The sequence below is a fragment of the Aulostomus chinensis genome, chromosome 6, assembly GCF_037954235.1.
Source record: "Aulostomus chinensis isolate RoL2024-O1b breed Wild chromosome 6, RoL_Achi_v1.0, whole genome shotgun sequence".
Classification (NCBI taxonomy): domain Eukaryota; kingdom Metazoa; phylum Chordata; class Actinopteri; order Syngnathiformes; family Aulostomidae; genus Aulostomus; species Aulostomus chinensis.
The window spans coordinates 25,348,258-25,364,956 of NC_141325.1; the positions used below are offsets into that span (position 1 = coordinate 25,348,258).

The 16,699-nt window shown below is 41.2% G+C and overlaps 1 protein-coding gene across 1 annotated transcript in view; it reads left to right on the top strand.

Moving 5' to 3' along the window:
- Positions 1–16,699, top strand: part of tacr1a (tachykinin receptor 1a) — a 51,720-nt gene that overhangs the window by 9,295 nt on the left and 25,726 nt on the right. Inside the window, exon 2 of the mRNA XM_086205457.1 lies at positions 7,621–7,815. Coding sequence (XP_086061583.1) covers positions 7,621–7,815 — 195 coding nt within the window. The remainder of the gene's footprint in view (positions 1–7,620; positions 7,816–16,699) is intronic.

Genomic DNA, 16,699 nt, shown 5'->3' on the forward strand with positions numbered 1-16,699 from the left:
ATGTTTGACAAACTCTAGACATTACAAAGTAAGTGTAAATGTGACCATATCAACAGGAGATGTAAGGAAAAGGATACACTGATCCATCTGATGTGACACTAGGTCTTTTAAAGCTGGAAAGGTCCTGGAAATGTCTGTAGCCTCAGGGCCCGAAAGAATGTTAACGCACCTCTGCACTTGAAGAAAGTCGAAGGCAACATGCACAGCACTCGCTCGGTGTCTTTTTATATGCATTAAAAGAGCGCATCAGAATGAATGATGATAAACTGGAAATTTTGAGTTGATTTATATGAACGTTGTTTTTATCCAGTGGATGCAATGCGCTTCTGTCGAACACACCTCAATGGTAAAGAGTCCAATAAAATAACTAATATTGTTATGATTGCGTCAAACTAATTATTTTCAGAAGCAAGCAGGATATTGTGTTTCGTACCATAACTTAGTGATGACAGTGCGTCAATGGTTACCATGGCAATTTGGGGAGATATTGAACCACATTAACTAGAACGTGGGAGAAGTAGCAGACAAACAAATGAAATATTTTAGTATTTTCGGTCACGCTTCAGCTGTCCCCATTGTTATTCCTGATTTAGGGCAACTCACATAGTTCCGTACATTTTTCTGGCTCCATTTTGGAAGCTACGGCTGCACACATCATGTTGCCATTTTGCCTGTACATTAATGAGGACACTGTAGCTGAGTAACACGTTGAGCCATTGCTTTCACAAATATCCACCATTGACTCATGGAGGGACTTATTGGAATGTGGAAGACAAGGGTGACAGTGACATCATAATGTTCTGATCAGCAGAAGGGGTACACATAACAACGCCTTCTTTTCTTACATTTATTTAAAGTGCTGGTATTTATGTGATAGATGAACAGGATCTCTAACTTGAGGTTGGGGGAGGAAAACAAGTGTGAGGCTGTAGTTCAAGTTTTGTTCCAAAAAAAAAAAACATCCATGCATCAATCCAGATAAATTAGCATCAATGTTTCACATGTTGACAGTTCTGAAGAGTTGCCCCAGAGCCATGCCACCTCCAAATAAAGGACAGTCCAATTTTCTCTGAAAAATCAACAGTGATTAGGGCTTGAAGAAGGCCACTGAGGTTGGACTTGCTTTGTTCAAGGGCATTTTGCCAACTTTATGCCTGTTTTTATTATTATGAATAGTATTGATCCCTTGACGCTGAGTGTTGCCAATCTCAACTCATTGCTTCCACTTAGACCGCAGCTCATGTATTCCTCCAATGCCGGTTTGTGCACAATGCGTACCTAGGAACCTGTAATCTCAATAAATGTTTTGCCATTTTTACCGTTAATGCCTGTTGGTGCTAATTGGCATCATACCTTAAATTATATCACTATACTATATGCACTATGTCTTATAGACAAATGAACAATCTCCACTTAATTAAGCATCAGCTTGAAAGCAAAAACACAATTTGTTTTATATAATTGTAAATCAGTTCACGTGTCAAGGGATTAATAACCTAAATCTTAAAACAAGTGGTTAGACTGTTTATGTCCCTAATAGAAGTCTCTCTCTCTCTCTCTCTCCCTCTCTCTCATACACACAGAAAACAGAAAAACAAAAAAGCAAAGTCAAGTAGGAGGGGATGCTACATTGTGTGGGTGGATATTGCTTTTGCCGAGACTGCAGGGTGTCTGCAGGTCATTGATGAAACAGAGGCAAAGATATATAACAGTCATAAGAATGTAGACAATGATGGAAAAACTGAATCCTTCACATTTACCATGAACCACCCATACACACAAACTCTACAGGCTGTCACCTCCCCCCAGCTTGTCTCCTCTCGTGACGGGACCTTTATGTAACCTTCTCTGAAACAACAAAAATCCCCCGAGAGGCCAATAAACCAGAGGGGGGAAAAAAATCCATGATCAAATTACCACAGCCCACTTTCAAACACAATTTGCAAAAAAAAAAAAAAAGTACCAGCATGCTAGAAGGCATTTTCATCTGTCGTTTTATCTGCTCACTTCTTAATCACTTGCGTCTCTTCTGGACAGCTGCAGCACGGCAGCCTCATGGTGTTTATATCGAACCGCTGCTTTGCCGTTGTGGTTTAGCTACTATTTGTGGATAATTGGAGGTGTATGTCACCCCTGCAATCCAGCAGTGGCTGCCCATGCTGCCTGCCACTTTATGAGAAGCTGTCCTATTGAGAGGAATCAGACATTGCCCTCAGACAGGTATTTGGAGTGCTAAGTCTTAAAGATGGGCTTTTTGGGATGTGATGAACGGAGGAGAAACACAAGGGAGCAGAGCTCTTAGCCGACAACTCAATCAAAATGAAATACCTCTCAGCTAGCAGCAGTTGTTTGGATCTTAGAAGGCAGACACAGACATCTTTAAGGTGAGTAAAAGGAGTAAATACACCAAAGGTGGTGGAGTTGAAGTCTTGATTGGAGGTGGAAGTGTTTATCAAACATCCAATACTCTCAAACTGTGGAACAGGATGTAATGTGGATTAAGGCTCAAGGTTTGGAGCAGACATCGATTACAAAGAAGTCTTCGCTGCAGTTTTCGGCCTTCTCAGATGCTCTGAGGCAGTAACAGCTTTTTAAAAAAATCATTTTTACAGATTTGCATTAATTCAGGTTGAAATTCATACAGCATTTCTATGAGTTTATGTCTTAAAACACTAAGAGTTGGTAATAATGCCATTGTTCAGTGCCATGAACAGAGTTCATATATTGCAGCACTTTGACATCAGAGCAAAATACACTTGCTGCATCAGGGTCGACATTATTATACAGAACATTAAGCAGTTTTACGTCAATCATTTATTAATACAAATAGTGTCAAATATTGCTCAACATTGGAAAAATATGCATATTTAATCACTCATCAAATCATTCTAGTTGTTTCATTATAAATTGGAATAGAATTTGATTCTGTTTTTATTGATAAATTGTTGAGTTGCCCATGTTGGCAAAAACTAATTGATAAAAGTTGGAACCAACAGTTTATGCATGTCTGTTGCTTCACGTATTAATTGTATCATCAAGGTCTCATCTATAATTCTTCAACCCTTTAAAAAAAAAAAGCCACATCTACTCACTGGATGTCCCACTAGTCCGCACATCTTCAACGTGTTGGGTGTGACCCAGTCTGCACCGTGGCTGAGTTTACATTCTCAACTGTAAATTTTTTTAGAGCTAATTCAGACTTTGTGAGTGATGTCAAAGGACTTGGATTTGATGAGATAAACAGATTTGCTCCAGGATTGGGATTTGGTAAAATGCTGCTAATCTCAATCTTTGTCTACCATCCAAATGTATTTTGTCAAATTGGCAAGTAAAGGGCGAGGCTGTGATCTCCCGTTGTTCTGCCGGGTGCTGGGAGTGTTTTAGGCCTCCTCTTGTCTCTCGAATAATTAGTATGAGAACGACCATTTAGCAGATTCATTTAGTGGGATGAAGCCTTTAATTAGAGCTCTTTGACGCACTAGAAGCCCCTTCTCAAGGACCCCACTGATGTCAGCGCACGCAAACTGAAACATGCGCCCAGAGTTCAGCAAGATGATATTTGCCTGAATATTTTAATTGATGCCGTGTGCTGTAGCAGCGAAACTCTAATCAGCCAAAATAAATAAATCACATAAACAGACTCAATAAAAAAATAAAATACATATCAATCCCTGCTGCGAATCATAATAAACAGAAGTGATTTGGTCCTCACACCCTCAAGTATTGTAGTTACAGGGAAATGGATCAGGAAAATTTAAGCTAATTTGCTGATGTGGCTCAGCATTAAGGATGTACAGGGTCATTTTAGGTCTTTGTCTCTCTGATTAGGGGGCGTGATTATGACGATGTGAAATCATCAGTCAAATGCTCAGTGGAATCATCTGACAGGAATTCTAACAGCCTGTCTTCAGCTAGTTTTATGACTCCCTACTTCTGAAAAAGATATATTTTTTAACCAGTAATGTAAATCAAAGCTTCCTGTGTTTGTTTGATCAGAGTCTTGTCAGAGGATGTTCAGGCACTGCGTGGGCGAGTGTGTGTGAATACAGACTTTCTGCAGGTTGTGTTTGTGTTCAGTCTTCAGTATCCTTTCAAAATCTATTTCAAGTGAATGACACAAATGAGCAGTTTTGACACTTTGCCTACATGGAAGACCAAAATAACTTTGTGATTGCACTCTGAAGAATCACTCCTCCAGCGTGATCCCTCTTACGTTCAAACATGTTTGCATGGTGGGTCTGATTTCACACAGAAACAAATGTGGTGCAGAGTGTTGTTTAAGTAGCTTGAGCCCATGTGTATGTTTATAGTTTAGGCCAGGCTGTTTCCTTTTCGGATCCAGTGCAATACTTCTGATCAGCAACATCCAGGACAGCAGTCAACCATTCAGGATGTTGTCTTCTTCTTAAATGGCACATTATCCAGACAGATGCACCTACATAGGTGGGTGCACCAAGCATGAACACCACATGTCTAAGAGGGACGTTTATGCATGAGGCACTGTAGCATAACAATGTTGATTACTGACACACTGACAGGGGGATGAGGATCTAATGGTAATTCAAGTTCTGTATTCCAAAAGGTCAAACTCACAGTCCTGGAGGGTATTCAATCGAAGCAGCTAAAAAAAGCCAGGCCCACTTGAAAAAGGCGTGGCTTGAACTAACGTGTCTCCCAATTAAGCCTCAAGTGCTTCTGCTAATGCCATCCATCCTCATCTAACCAAGTCTGACTCAAGGCAGACTTGCAATGCCGGGCTTTGAGCCCACGTCTGGGGTAGAGGAGAGGCCCAGACGAGCGAAAAATGACAGAGAAAGATGGGTAGCAAGGGCAGTGTCCCTCAAACAGGCATGAACAGCCGCTACTGATCAAACTGTTCTGAGGATTCAAAGTGGTTGTCACGGGAAAAAAAAAAGACCTTCAGCCAAAAAAAGGAGAAGGACACTTCTCACTGACAAATAGTGGCGAAATTACACTACAATTCTGTCAGCTTCAGTAGCCATTCCAATACAGCTGAACACTAACTGAATACCAGTTCTGTGAAACAATTATCTCTGTAATTGCCTTTTAATTAAAAATAAAAGACAATTAAAAGAGGAAAGGATAATATAAGCAAGCACATTAAGACCAAAAACATAATAGATTACTGCATCATAGTTGTTGGCCTCAGTGGTGTTCCTGTCATGTGACATGACCTTTGACCTCCACAAAATTTTCTGGTCGTCTTTGAGTACCTGTAGCTATTGCTACTTTATTGGGAGATGTCACTTCAAGCTGTTGCAGAGATATCGTATTAGCATAATGGGAATGATATCACCCGTGTGAGGTGACAGTGACCTTAGCCCTTGACCTTTGACCCCCAAATCTTTTCAATTCACCTCAGAGACCCAGTGGACTTTGAGCTCTCACTTAAATACGCCACGGTTTTCCATAATCCGGTCTGACAAAGTGACCTCGGTGTTCATCTTTACTGATATTGCTTGGAGTAAAGCAGCCGTCCTAGTCCTGTCAAATCCTGAGTTTATTACGTGGAGCAATTCAAGCTTCCTGTTATTTAATTTTATTTATTTTTTTACTGCTTGTTGTACAAATTTACAGGTGTGACTTAGAGGTGCAACAATTCAGTGAGCCCATTGTTTCTGTTTCAGTTTGTTTTGTACATTAAGGATTCAAAACACTACGGTTCACATTAGAGAAGTGAACCTTTTTGGGTTGAATGGTAGAATTTTACATCTATATTCTTAAAAGAGATTTCTTTTTCTATGTTGGTTTTATTGTGTGAAGCACCACATACAGTAGTTGTGTGAAAAGGGCTGTATGAAAAAAATTGGGTGGATGGATTGATTTACAGCGAGGCTGCTGTCAAACTACTTTCTGCTGTTTCTTCAGCAGATACTGTACAGCAGAAGACATCAAATACTACCAGATTTTGCAACCAGATTACTAATTTTATTCTTTAACTAATTTGGATGGATTTGACACGCACTTGCTCCATTGGCTGTGGATCATAAATAGGAACCCTTACATGTGGCAGTGTGTGCATCATTTACATTGAAACTTCTCTGAATGGTGGCAAGTGGTGCAAACTTTCATTTGAACTACCGTATTTTCCGCACTATAAGGCGCATCGGATTATAAGGCGCACTCTCAATAAATGGCCTATTTCAAAACCTTTTTCACATATAGGGCGCACCGCAATATAAGGCGCATAGAATATAAACGACTGTAGTGGCTGGGGTTGCGTTATGCATCCACTAGATGGAGCTGCGCTAAAGGGAACGTCAACAAAACAGTCAGAGAAGTCAGTCGGTCAAACTTTAATAGAATACAAACCAACGTTCTGACAACTCCGTTCACTCCCAAAACAAGTTAGTGCATTCACAAACGTGGAGGGGAACTTTTCCCTGATTCAGTAAACACGTAAAAGAAACAGTCTGATACCGCTACGGTAAATCAAACGTTAGCGCAATCACAATATCGTAACTCTCGAAATAGTGCAAAGCAATAACAATACAACAATAACTAAATAACGCAACGTTGTTCAAATGTAAATGTCCATATTCACAATATCTCCCAGCCTCGTTCAGTTGTAAACACGTGGAAGAAACACGTAAAACTCACTCTTTCATTTCATTCCTCATCCACGAATCCATCGAATTCTTCCTCCTCAGTGTCCGAGTTGAACAGTTGGGCGAGTACGGCATCCAACGTGCCCGGTTCCGTCTCGTCAAAGTCGTCGTTATCCGAGTCAGTGTTGCTGTTGTTGTCTGGCAGTTCAGTGACAACACCGTTTTTACCGCCGTTATTTTGGCGACGCCCCCTGACTACGGTAGCCATAATGAACCAATATTTATCCATACATAAGGCGCATCGGATTATAAGGCGCACTGTCGGTTTTTGAGAAAATTCAAGGTTTTTGGGTGTGCCTTATCGTGCGGAAAATACGGTATTTCTTTATTGAATTACTGATCGCTGAAAAACAAGCAATGTTTTTATTTCTTCTTTACTTCTGCTGTTGTATTTAATCTAGAAGTTGGTCAGTGTACAGTCAAGGAGGTACAATCATAGCAGGTGAAACAACAGCAAACACAATGCATCTCTGGAGAGATGAGGAGGGGAAAATGTCTGACTGCAACCAGCTATGCTGCACCTATGGAAGCAACATACTTCTGTCAATAATTAGAATCGTCCCCATACACTGGGACAATGCAGTAGTCCAACTAAATGTCAGCTTGACTGTAGCTGTCCGTGTTCCCCCAGCAGGCCCTTTACATGGTGGACATTTTAACTTGTCAAAGAAGGAAAAGCACAGTGTCTCTTCTATTGCTTCAGTAGACTACCAGTGAGTGCGCATGCACAAGACTAATACCTTTGGTCCAGCCCCCTTAAACTGAATATACTATGCTTTTCTTCTCCACTGTGAAATACCTGATCCTCTCATTTCTGCAAGAAAGCCAATTAGCACATGAATCTGTCTGTCAAACTGTTCCTTGAATATCATAGCAGTTTATCAATCCTCTAATATTCTCCTGAACTATAATTTGCCCTCTTTGAGACTACTAACTTTGAATTCCCAATGCGCTTTAATGTCATATCTGTCTGCTTTTCTTCCCTCTGCAGGTACATGGCCATTATCCACCCGTTGAAGCAGCGCATGTCGTCTACAGAGACCAAGGTGGCAGTGGGAGTGATCTGGGTGCTGGCTCTGCTGCTGGCATACCCTCAGTACTACTACTCCAACACGTCCCAGATGCCCGACAGGGTGGTGTGCCACATCGAATGGCCACAATACACTGTCTGCAACTTTAAAATGATGTGAGTGTCTTTGTCAAAAAGATTTCACATGGTCTAGTCAAGCGCTGTTAATCACTTTTGAATTAACACCGAATGTGGGAGGATGCTGTTTGTGCTGAGTATAAATGAGGGAACGCTTCCTCGAAATAACACGGAAGCTTTTTGTGCTTTGTAGTGAATAAACTGAAAGCACATCACAGGGACTTGTGTTCAGGCTGAAAGGGAAAAACACTGAGTTTGACAAAGAAAAGAATGATTAGATGTGATTAAGGCCTTATTCCACCATCCATTTCCCATTTTTAATTCTGCTATTACAACTACAAAGGCGAAGAATCCATGCATATGTTTTTCAAAGGTGGTTTAATGAGCGCTTTCAGAGCAGGAGAATACACATCAACATTAGACTGTGCGTTGAAATGATTATTTTACAGAAAGAATCAAACATTTCAACTGTGCTACCAGCTTGTAAATGGTTTTTCGTCATTGCTTTTTACATGAAACGTTAAGTTGGAATGTCAGACTAGCGGCGAGTCTACGGGCGCAGCGTGAACTGATGAAGCCACTTGGATTGAAATGACTTCTAGACTTGTAACTGTATCCAGTTGACCTGAGTCAATTCCTTGGAATACCTATAACCTGGAAGAAAGAGAATATGCAAGGACATATGTTGGAACATTGACTTCCACTTCATTGCTTGTCTCTTTAGCTCTTTATAACTTGATGCTCTTTAGCTCAATACTTTGAGCCCCACTTAGTTCAGCTTTTCACACCTGTGTTAGCTCCCTAGCGTGCATCTCTGAGGAAAACACGTCCATTTCTCTTTGCTATGACATTCTTTTTTGTGACTTTTAGAGAATTTTGAGTTGAGCAAGCTAGTGAGCAAGCATGTGAGCAAAGCTTTTATACTTCCTGTTCGCGAGCTGCTAACAAAGCCTCGGGTCTGGCAGCAAATGACAAACCTTGTTTGCCAAACCAAAACATGAAATATTTGCACGCCTGCTGTGAACAGAGATCTCTAACCCCCTATTGGCTAATTAACCACCACAGATTGATGATGTGCTATCTGTTTTGAGGAATGTGTTTATCAGCACTATTGATCCCAACTTCTTCAAATGCCATCTGGCTTCACAATGTTGCCCTGATGCTTTACATGAAAGAGCTGGTTCAATAATCACTTAAGAAGCTAAATACAGAATCTGAGTGCTCTGATTGCAACAATTAATCCAGAGAGTTGAACCGAAAATGAATTTTTAAATGCCAACTGGTTTCCAATAATTTCATCCCATATGCAGGCACCTTGAAATATTTCTAAGCTCCAGTCTAGTCAAATGGTTTCTACTGGATGACATTCAGGCCAAAACAAAAAATGTGTGTGAGATCAAATATATGAAAAAAGTCCAGCAGTTTTAGTTTAGTTTAGAATTTTTGATTTACAACACACCAACCCAGAATGGTGCACATGATAACCTGGAAGCGCACTAGCATGCTAGCACTGAAATCCATGGAAACAATGCTTATAGAAAGTTATAAAATCGGTTTAAGGTGACACCTGGTGGGGATTCAATGACCTGACCTTTCAAGTCCCCATAACGATACCTGGACTTAGGGCATCCTCCCATACAGAGTACCACTCTAATACCAGTGTTGTATTAATAAGCTGTCTGCCTCTCTGTGTATGTGTAAGCCACCATTAAGCTGCTTTCCTAACATTGTTGAACTAAATGTAACAAATTAATAGATATGTATCAATTTATAGAATTAGTATTATTGGAATACAAATCGATTTTGGCACGGTGGTGCAGTGGTCAGCACTGTCGCCTTACAGCAAGAAGGTTCAGGGTTCGAGCCCTGGTTTGAGCGCGGGATCTTTCTGTGTGGAGTCTCCATGTTCTCCCTGTGTCTGTGTGGGTTCTCTCTGGTACTCCGGCTTCCTGCCACAGTCCAAAGACATGCAAATGGGACTAGGCTGATTGATACTCTAAACTGACTGTAGGCATAGCCATGAGTGTGAATGGCTCCAGCCCCCCCCTGGTTGTTCTTCGTTTTTGGTTGAAGTTGTTAAACACAGTGCTGAAAATGAGATCCACTGTACTTTATCCCTCGCTGCTAAGTTCATAGTTGTTGTTGAACCCCGGAATTCATGTACCCACATTGGCATTATTTCCTTGGTGCCACCACATATTTTAACATATTACCACCATGAAATGTTTGGCTAAGTGGTTGTTTTCACTTCACTTGTGGGTACATTGTTTCAAAAGTGGTAAAGTTAGAAGAATGATTCACTGATCTTTGATCAAGTAATGTTGTTGTAACTTGTGTAGTGACGCATGTATGCAGGCACTGCGGCATGGCTCTGATCGTGGCTCTGCTAATGGCAACCTCTCATCTCACCAGCAGCACTGTTTACCCTCTACTGGCTCGACTGCCAGCCTGCTGGTGCCTTCCTATTCCACTGCCTCTGTCATATTTCTCCATGGAAATATAATTTGTTGTGAATGACGCAAATGCAATTTCATTGTTCACGATGGGATCCCTGCTGCACGTATTACAATTTTAATCAAGCTAAATCAGTGCCACAAAGGAGTGGAGTGAAAACACACTCATTCCGGTTATCAACTGGAGCTGTAAAGATGATTAAAGTTGACCCTGGTCAACTCAGTGTCAACAACACTATCTGTGCCCGTGCTGCCTTTCTGGTTAGTGGGAATTAGCTGGAAAGGTCTCTTAGGACAGTATTAATAGATGATACTTTGGATGCTCACCTACACACAAACACACATGCGCGCACACACACACACACACACACACACACACACACACACACATACACACACACACACACACCTATTGCAGACATTATCACTCCATTAAATAGACATTATCAGTTGTTGTCACTGCCACCAGAATGCTTTGGATGGGACTGCATGTCATCTGTTATTATTGGCGATAAACCACCGCTGTATTCACGACTTCTTCTGGTAGTACAACCTTCCAGAACATAAGATATCGATCTTGATTTGTCCAGCCAATGTTTACGGCTGGTTAAATCTGGAAGACTGTGTCATTGTGAAACAGTAGCGATATGTCACAAGCTTTTCTTACATATCTGTAGCGGTCAGTGTTGTCACATTTCACGTGATTAGAAAGCTCACTGCCTACAAAGACTGTTGCTACTCTGATGTTGTGTATTGCGTACTGAGCCATCTCCTGAACAATACTTTAAACAATTATTAAAGTTACTGGAGGGTCAGGGATTAACTCATTGTTGAAAATGGGAAGAGAAGTTGGAAATCTGGTTGAAAATGAGAGGGGAAACCAAACAGCTTTTCTCAATGAAGTCTGGTGTTTGTTGGAGTTGTCTGGCAATATGGACTTCATCTGTTTTGTCTCTGTTCAGTAGTTTCTATGGTTACTAGAGGGCATGTGTCCCTTCAACGATAGGAGGCAGCACAATATTCCATCCATCCATCCATTAATCCATCCATTCACCCATCCATCCATTTTCTTCCGCTTATCCTGTTGAGGGTGTGTGTGTGTGTGTGTGTGTGTGTGTGGGGGGGGGGGGGCTGGTGCCTATCACAGCAGCCTTCTGGCGTGAGGCGGGGTTCACCCTGTACAAGTCACCAGTCCATCGCAGGGCCAACAAAAAGAGACAGACAACCATTCACACTGACAGCCACACCTACAGTCAATTTAGTGTATCAGTTAGCCTCTTCCCCATATGCATGTCTTTGGAGCTGGAATACCTGGAGAGAACCCACACAGGCACAGGGAGAACATGCAAACCACACTGAAAGATTCCGTGCCTGAGCCAGGACTCAAACCCGGAACCTTCTTGCAGTGAGACGACAGTACGAACCACTGCACCACCGTGCCACCCGCACAATATCCTACTGCCTCAAATCTATTTTCTCAATGGCAACTGATAATGGCCATTCAGTGTGCTGATAATATTTGGGGCTCACTGCACTAACTGGATTCCCTGCCACATTATCTATGGATGTTAATATAACTTTGAAAAGAATAACTGAGTTTCATTTTAGCCTCAGCAACATAATTACATGTATAAGTCTCAGTTTTAGTCTGACTAACATGATTAATCCACTTCTTGTAGCATCATCCAAACTGGCCCCTAAGACGTGTCCAAGTGACAATATAATAATAACAAGTTGGAGGTGACTGAGGCTGACCTGACAAATACAAATATTCAGCAACGACATAGTGCGACATGCACGATTACAGTCAGGTTACAGTCACTTTCTGTAACAGCTTGGCTTGAGAACAACTTTAAACATGGTACACATGTTTTAGAAAAGGACAATATCAGAGCAAGATTACACTCTAAAACATGATCATGAGTCCTGATCCAAACCTCCACACCAAAATTTATTCTAACAGTAAGGTGATGCAAGGCTAGCTGTACAGTGGCGGAGGTGCTAATGGGACACAAGGTCCATTAATACCTTGTTGCCAGACGTGAACATGACCTTAGAGGAAACTAGCTTTGTCCATTTATGGTTATCAAGTATGTAACCCAAGGGATTAGGTGTTTTAACGCTTACTGTTGTGGTGGCACTGAGGATAGAGGAACATTCCAGTGATGAATGCAAATGACCTGGCAACCACAACTTTACCAGTCTCTGAGGGAAGGTGCACTGTGAACTTGTGATTTTAACACTACAGGTCCCTTGTTGACCTGGGTTAGGTTAGGACTGACTTCTATCACTCGGGTCAGCTGGTCCAAAGTGATTATCACCAGTCATATTGTACAAATGCTGACGAATGCTTGCCACCCAAAGTTTTAACCATTAATTCGTTATAGCAGCAACAATCAATAAAATGCCATTTTGGGGAAATCTCTCAATCTAGAAAATAAAATTTGTTTTTTATTAACAACAAAAAAGAGACTACAACTAAAACACTCTAGAAAATGGATGGATATTATGAGACACACATGCAGAGAGTACATACACTGGATACTGTAAATAGACACACATCCAGGAAGTCACAGACTGAGAACACCTTGTTCTGTGTCATATTGCTCCTCTAAATTGGGCTGTGCGCGACGTGAGCCTGTGATTAGTGCCCGTCAGGCAGCGTGGAGCGTGGCGTCCTGTTACCTCCAGTTTTCTTTTGCCTCTGCTGGCAGGAAAAGTCAAAAGAACAGCTGCCTTTCCTCCCAACACACACACACACACACACACACACACACATTCATTAATTATTCATACGATACAAACATCCACATGCTTAAATAAACAGGTGCATGCACAGTTTAATTATGCATATTACATGAATTTCCTCCACATAACATGGCCTCCAATCCTCAAGTAAAGTTGTGTTAATATTAAATGGAACTGAGGTTGAACTCAGTAACTCCTCGCTCTTAGTATTCCTTCAATATTTGCTTGGTATGTACGTATTTGCGCTCTAATTTTACAAGTGCATATTCACACTCAACCATAAAATAAGGACATCTAGAGTATGCTTACTCGTTGAGAAGAATCCAAGCACAGGTTCCACATAATATAAGTGGCTGGATATAATTTGTCAGTGGGGTATGTGCTGAGCGAGGTGTTATTGATTCAGCTTGTATGACAGCAGGGAAACATAGGGCAGCTTCTATCCCCTAAAGGCCTATATATCAGTAGGCATTGCGGTGTGCTGGGTCTCTGTAAGGGACTCTGTCAGGGAGTCATTCTGTTCTTAAAAGGTAATACTTCGGCCAATCTTGTTTGCTGTGATTAGTGAGATTGGATAGAACTTGTGCTCCACGGAGGTGCAATAGGACCTGTGGGAGGAGGGTCAATAATAAAAACCAAGCGATGTTAACCAAGGTACTCTGCAATATCATTAAATAATATTCCATAGCCCTTCCACAAATAAACGTTTTCTTATAGGTTTTTTTTTAAATTCTGTGTCTGTGTGAGACACAGGAGGCTGTTACTTGAGCAGTGGAAACCAAGTGACATCAATGTAAGATGTGCTCACCCTTTGACGTCACCGTCATGTGCAAAGGTCTTGGTGCTGTAGATGAGTTTTGTAGCTGAGATAGATGTTTGATTACCACAACAACTGACCAAAGTTTACAACAGCTTCGAAAACAATTTTTGAAAATTATGTTTTATGTATCAGTGTAACAAAAATGCACACTTCTGTCAGGCTTGCTGTGGCTCCAATTTTGTGTGTGTGAGTCGTCATTTGAGACGGAGTCATAGCCAAACTTGAAGTGTTTACATTTTAGCAGAAATACCAAGCTTTCTGTTTTCTGAATGGGCCAAAAAGCAACTCCTCTAGATGTCTGGTCAATAGACTCAACAAATAGCTGGACATAAACACAAAAAATACCAAGATTACTTTAGACCTCTCTTGCAACTATTGTAAAGGATTATTATTCTTGTATGAAGGAAAACCACCAAACAGACTCTTAGTCTGTAGGTTTTGTGTAAGTATGCGTGTGTCTCATATAAAAATACTGTATTAAGATCACTTTTATTCCTCATAAACCATGCAAACCTGGTAAATGCTAAAATATTAAATCCAGCTTTATATCCTTCCATGACTGTTAGCTGTGCTTTGTCTGTGCTGACATGTCGCTAAATGTCAATTACTGGAACAGTGCGAGACATCTGACAAGAAGCTTTAAGGTGCTGCCACATGTGTATGCATGTGTGTGTAGCTGTGATACAAATGAAACAAGGGCAAATTCCAAAAGAAAAATCACTGCTCTGTAATGGTGGTCAAAAACATCACATGGTCTTATTCAGATGTGGTAATAATATCAAGGGAATTCAAACAGGGCGGCATGGTGGTGCAGTGGTCAGCACTGTCAGCTCACAGCAAGAAGGTTCTGGGCTCGAGCCCCGGCTCAGGCAAGGGATCGGTGTGGAGTCTGCATGTTCTCCCTGTGCCTGCGTGGGTTCTCTCTGGTACTCTGGCTTCCTCCCACAGTCCAAAGACATCAAGTGAGGACGAGGCTGATTGATACTCTAAATTGACCGTAGGTGTGACTGTGAGTGTGAATGGTTGTCTGTCTCTATGTGTTGGCCCTGTGAGGGACTGGTGACCTGTCCAGGGTGAACCCCGCCTCTCGCCCGAAGGCTGCTTGGATAGCATTTTTTTTATTACCACATCTGAATAAGACCATGTGATACAGTATTTCTATACGGATAGACTCCAGCCCCCCCCCCCCCCCCCCCAATTATTAGCAGGGTAAGCGGTAGAAAATGGATGGATGGATGGATGGAATTTATAGAGCCAAAAATAATATTACAATAAACACAGATAATGAGATGCAAACCTTGATGAGTTCTGATAAATTCCTATCTCAAGGATTTGCATAGTAATGTTGAGGAAAAAAACATATAACATGATTAAAAAAAGTTCTAACAAATACTTCTAGTTTAGAAAAGATGAGTCTGTCTCGGAGGTTTAAAGGAGGACAGAGTTTGCCGGTCTGAGATCTCACGTACGGTTTCAGCGTACTAAACACCATGTTGGTAGGGAGTCGCACAGCTGAGGGGCCTGACTTCCAATGCTGGGTCACCTTTAGTGACAAGTTGAGATGCTGAAACCAGTGGAAGTGCTGTGCTGGAGCATCTGAAGCAGCAATCTGGCTTATAGGGAGACAGCAGATCGTAGATACAGGCCAATCAACAGAAAACTAATTAAAGAAAGAAGTAGGCTTGTATCAGCAGATTTTGTGCAGTTTTAGCTAAATCCTATTTAGCTTTGTGAAAATATTTAATTCTGAACTCCAGAGGAATATAAACTAAAGGCAAGATGAGTCAAGAGTAAAACTGTGTCCTGTTTTATTGTAAACTCAACAGAGAAAGTGTACACAAGTACCCTGGACTCTATTATTGATAGCAATCTGACATGGAATGCAAACACTAATGCTAGCTTTGCAAAGTCTCAACAATGTCTCTTTTTAACAAAATGCAGGAGTTTTAGTGTGAACAGAATGATGCTGATGGTGTTTTACAAGACCTTCATTCGGAGTCCGTGTATTGACCTTTTATATTCAGTGTTGGAGGAGAGAATGTAAGTAGCTGCAAAACACAAACAAACTAGACAGCGCTGTTCGACTGGGTGGTCGGAACACTGTGGAATCAAAGTGCAGTGTTATTTACATGACAGACCGGTGCACCGAATAGCTCACAAGAGACAAGCAGACCTGCTGCACCCTGTATGGTCTGAATATGCTCCCCTGTCATCCTGGACAATGTAGAAAACACCGTTTTTCCTCCAAATTGAGGACTGCTAAAAATACGCATGATGTCTTTTATATTACACATTCAGCTATTCATTGTATGGTCTGAATATGGCAATATTTGATCACTGACGTCTTCTCTACCCTTTCTCTCCTGTGTAGAGCAAATTAAATGGCTCAGAGTTAATATTGCATCAGAAATAGCTGAACCAACATTGGCTGCTGCAGTTTTTGTCAGGTGACAAACTATAAATAACCCAGTTATAAACTGACTGACATGGGATTATCTGGATTCCATGTCCGATTTTAGCTCCATATTGTCTGTATTTAAATTTAATTTTCACTTTTCTGTTGGTGTTTTTTTGATGTTAAAGTAAATGCCACATCACAGTTGTACGCCTCCGTGATGTGACCTGACCTTTAATCACCTACATTTTTACATCTCATCCCTGAGTACCAGAGGATGTTAATGCTATATTTGAATATACTTCCTAATTCCTCAGTAACTGAGTTAATAAGAATGGGACTAATATCACATTCTCCCCCCCCCCCACCCACCCACACACACACACACACACACACACACTCTAGCTCCTGCTGTTACTATCAAGCTTTCCTTTCCATTTCCATGAAAAAAAAAAACAGCTTGAAACCAGCCCAGGTAGAAAACGTCATTTTACCTCTAAGTTCAGG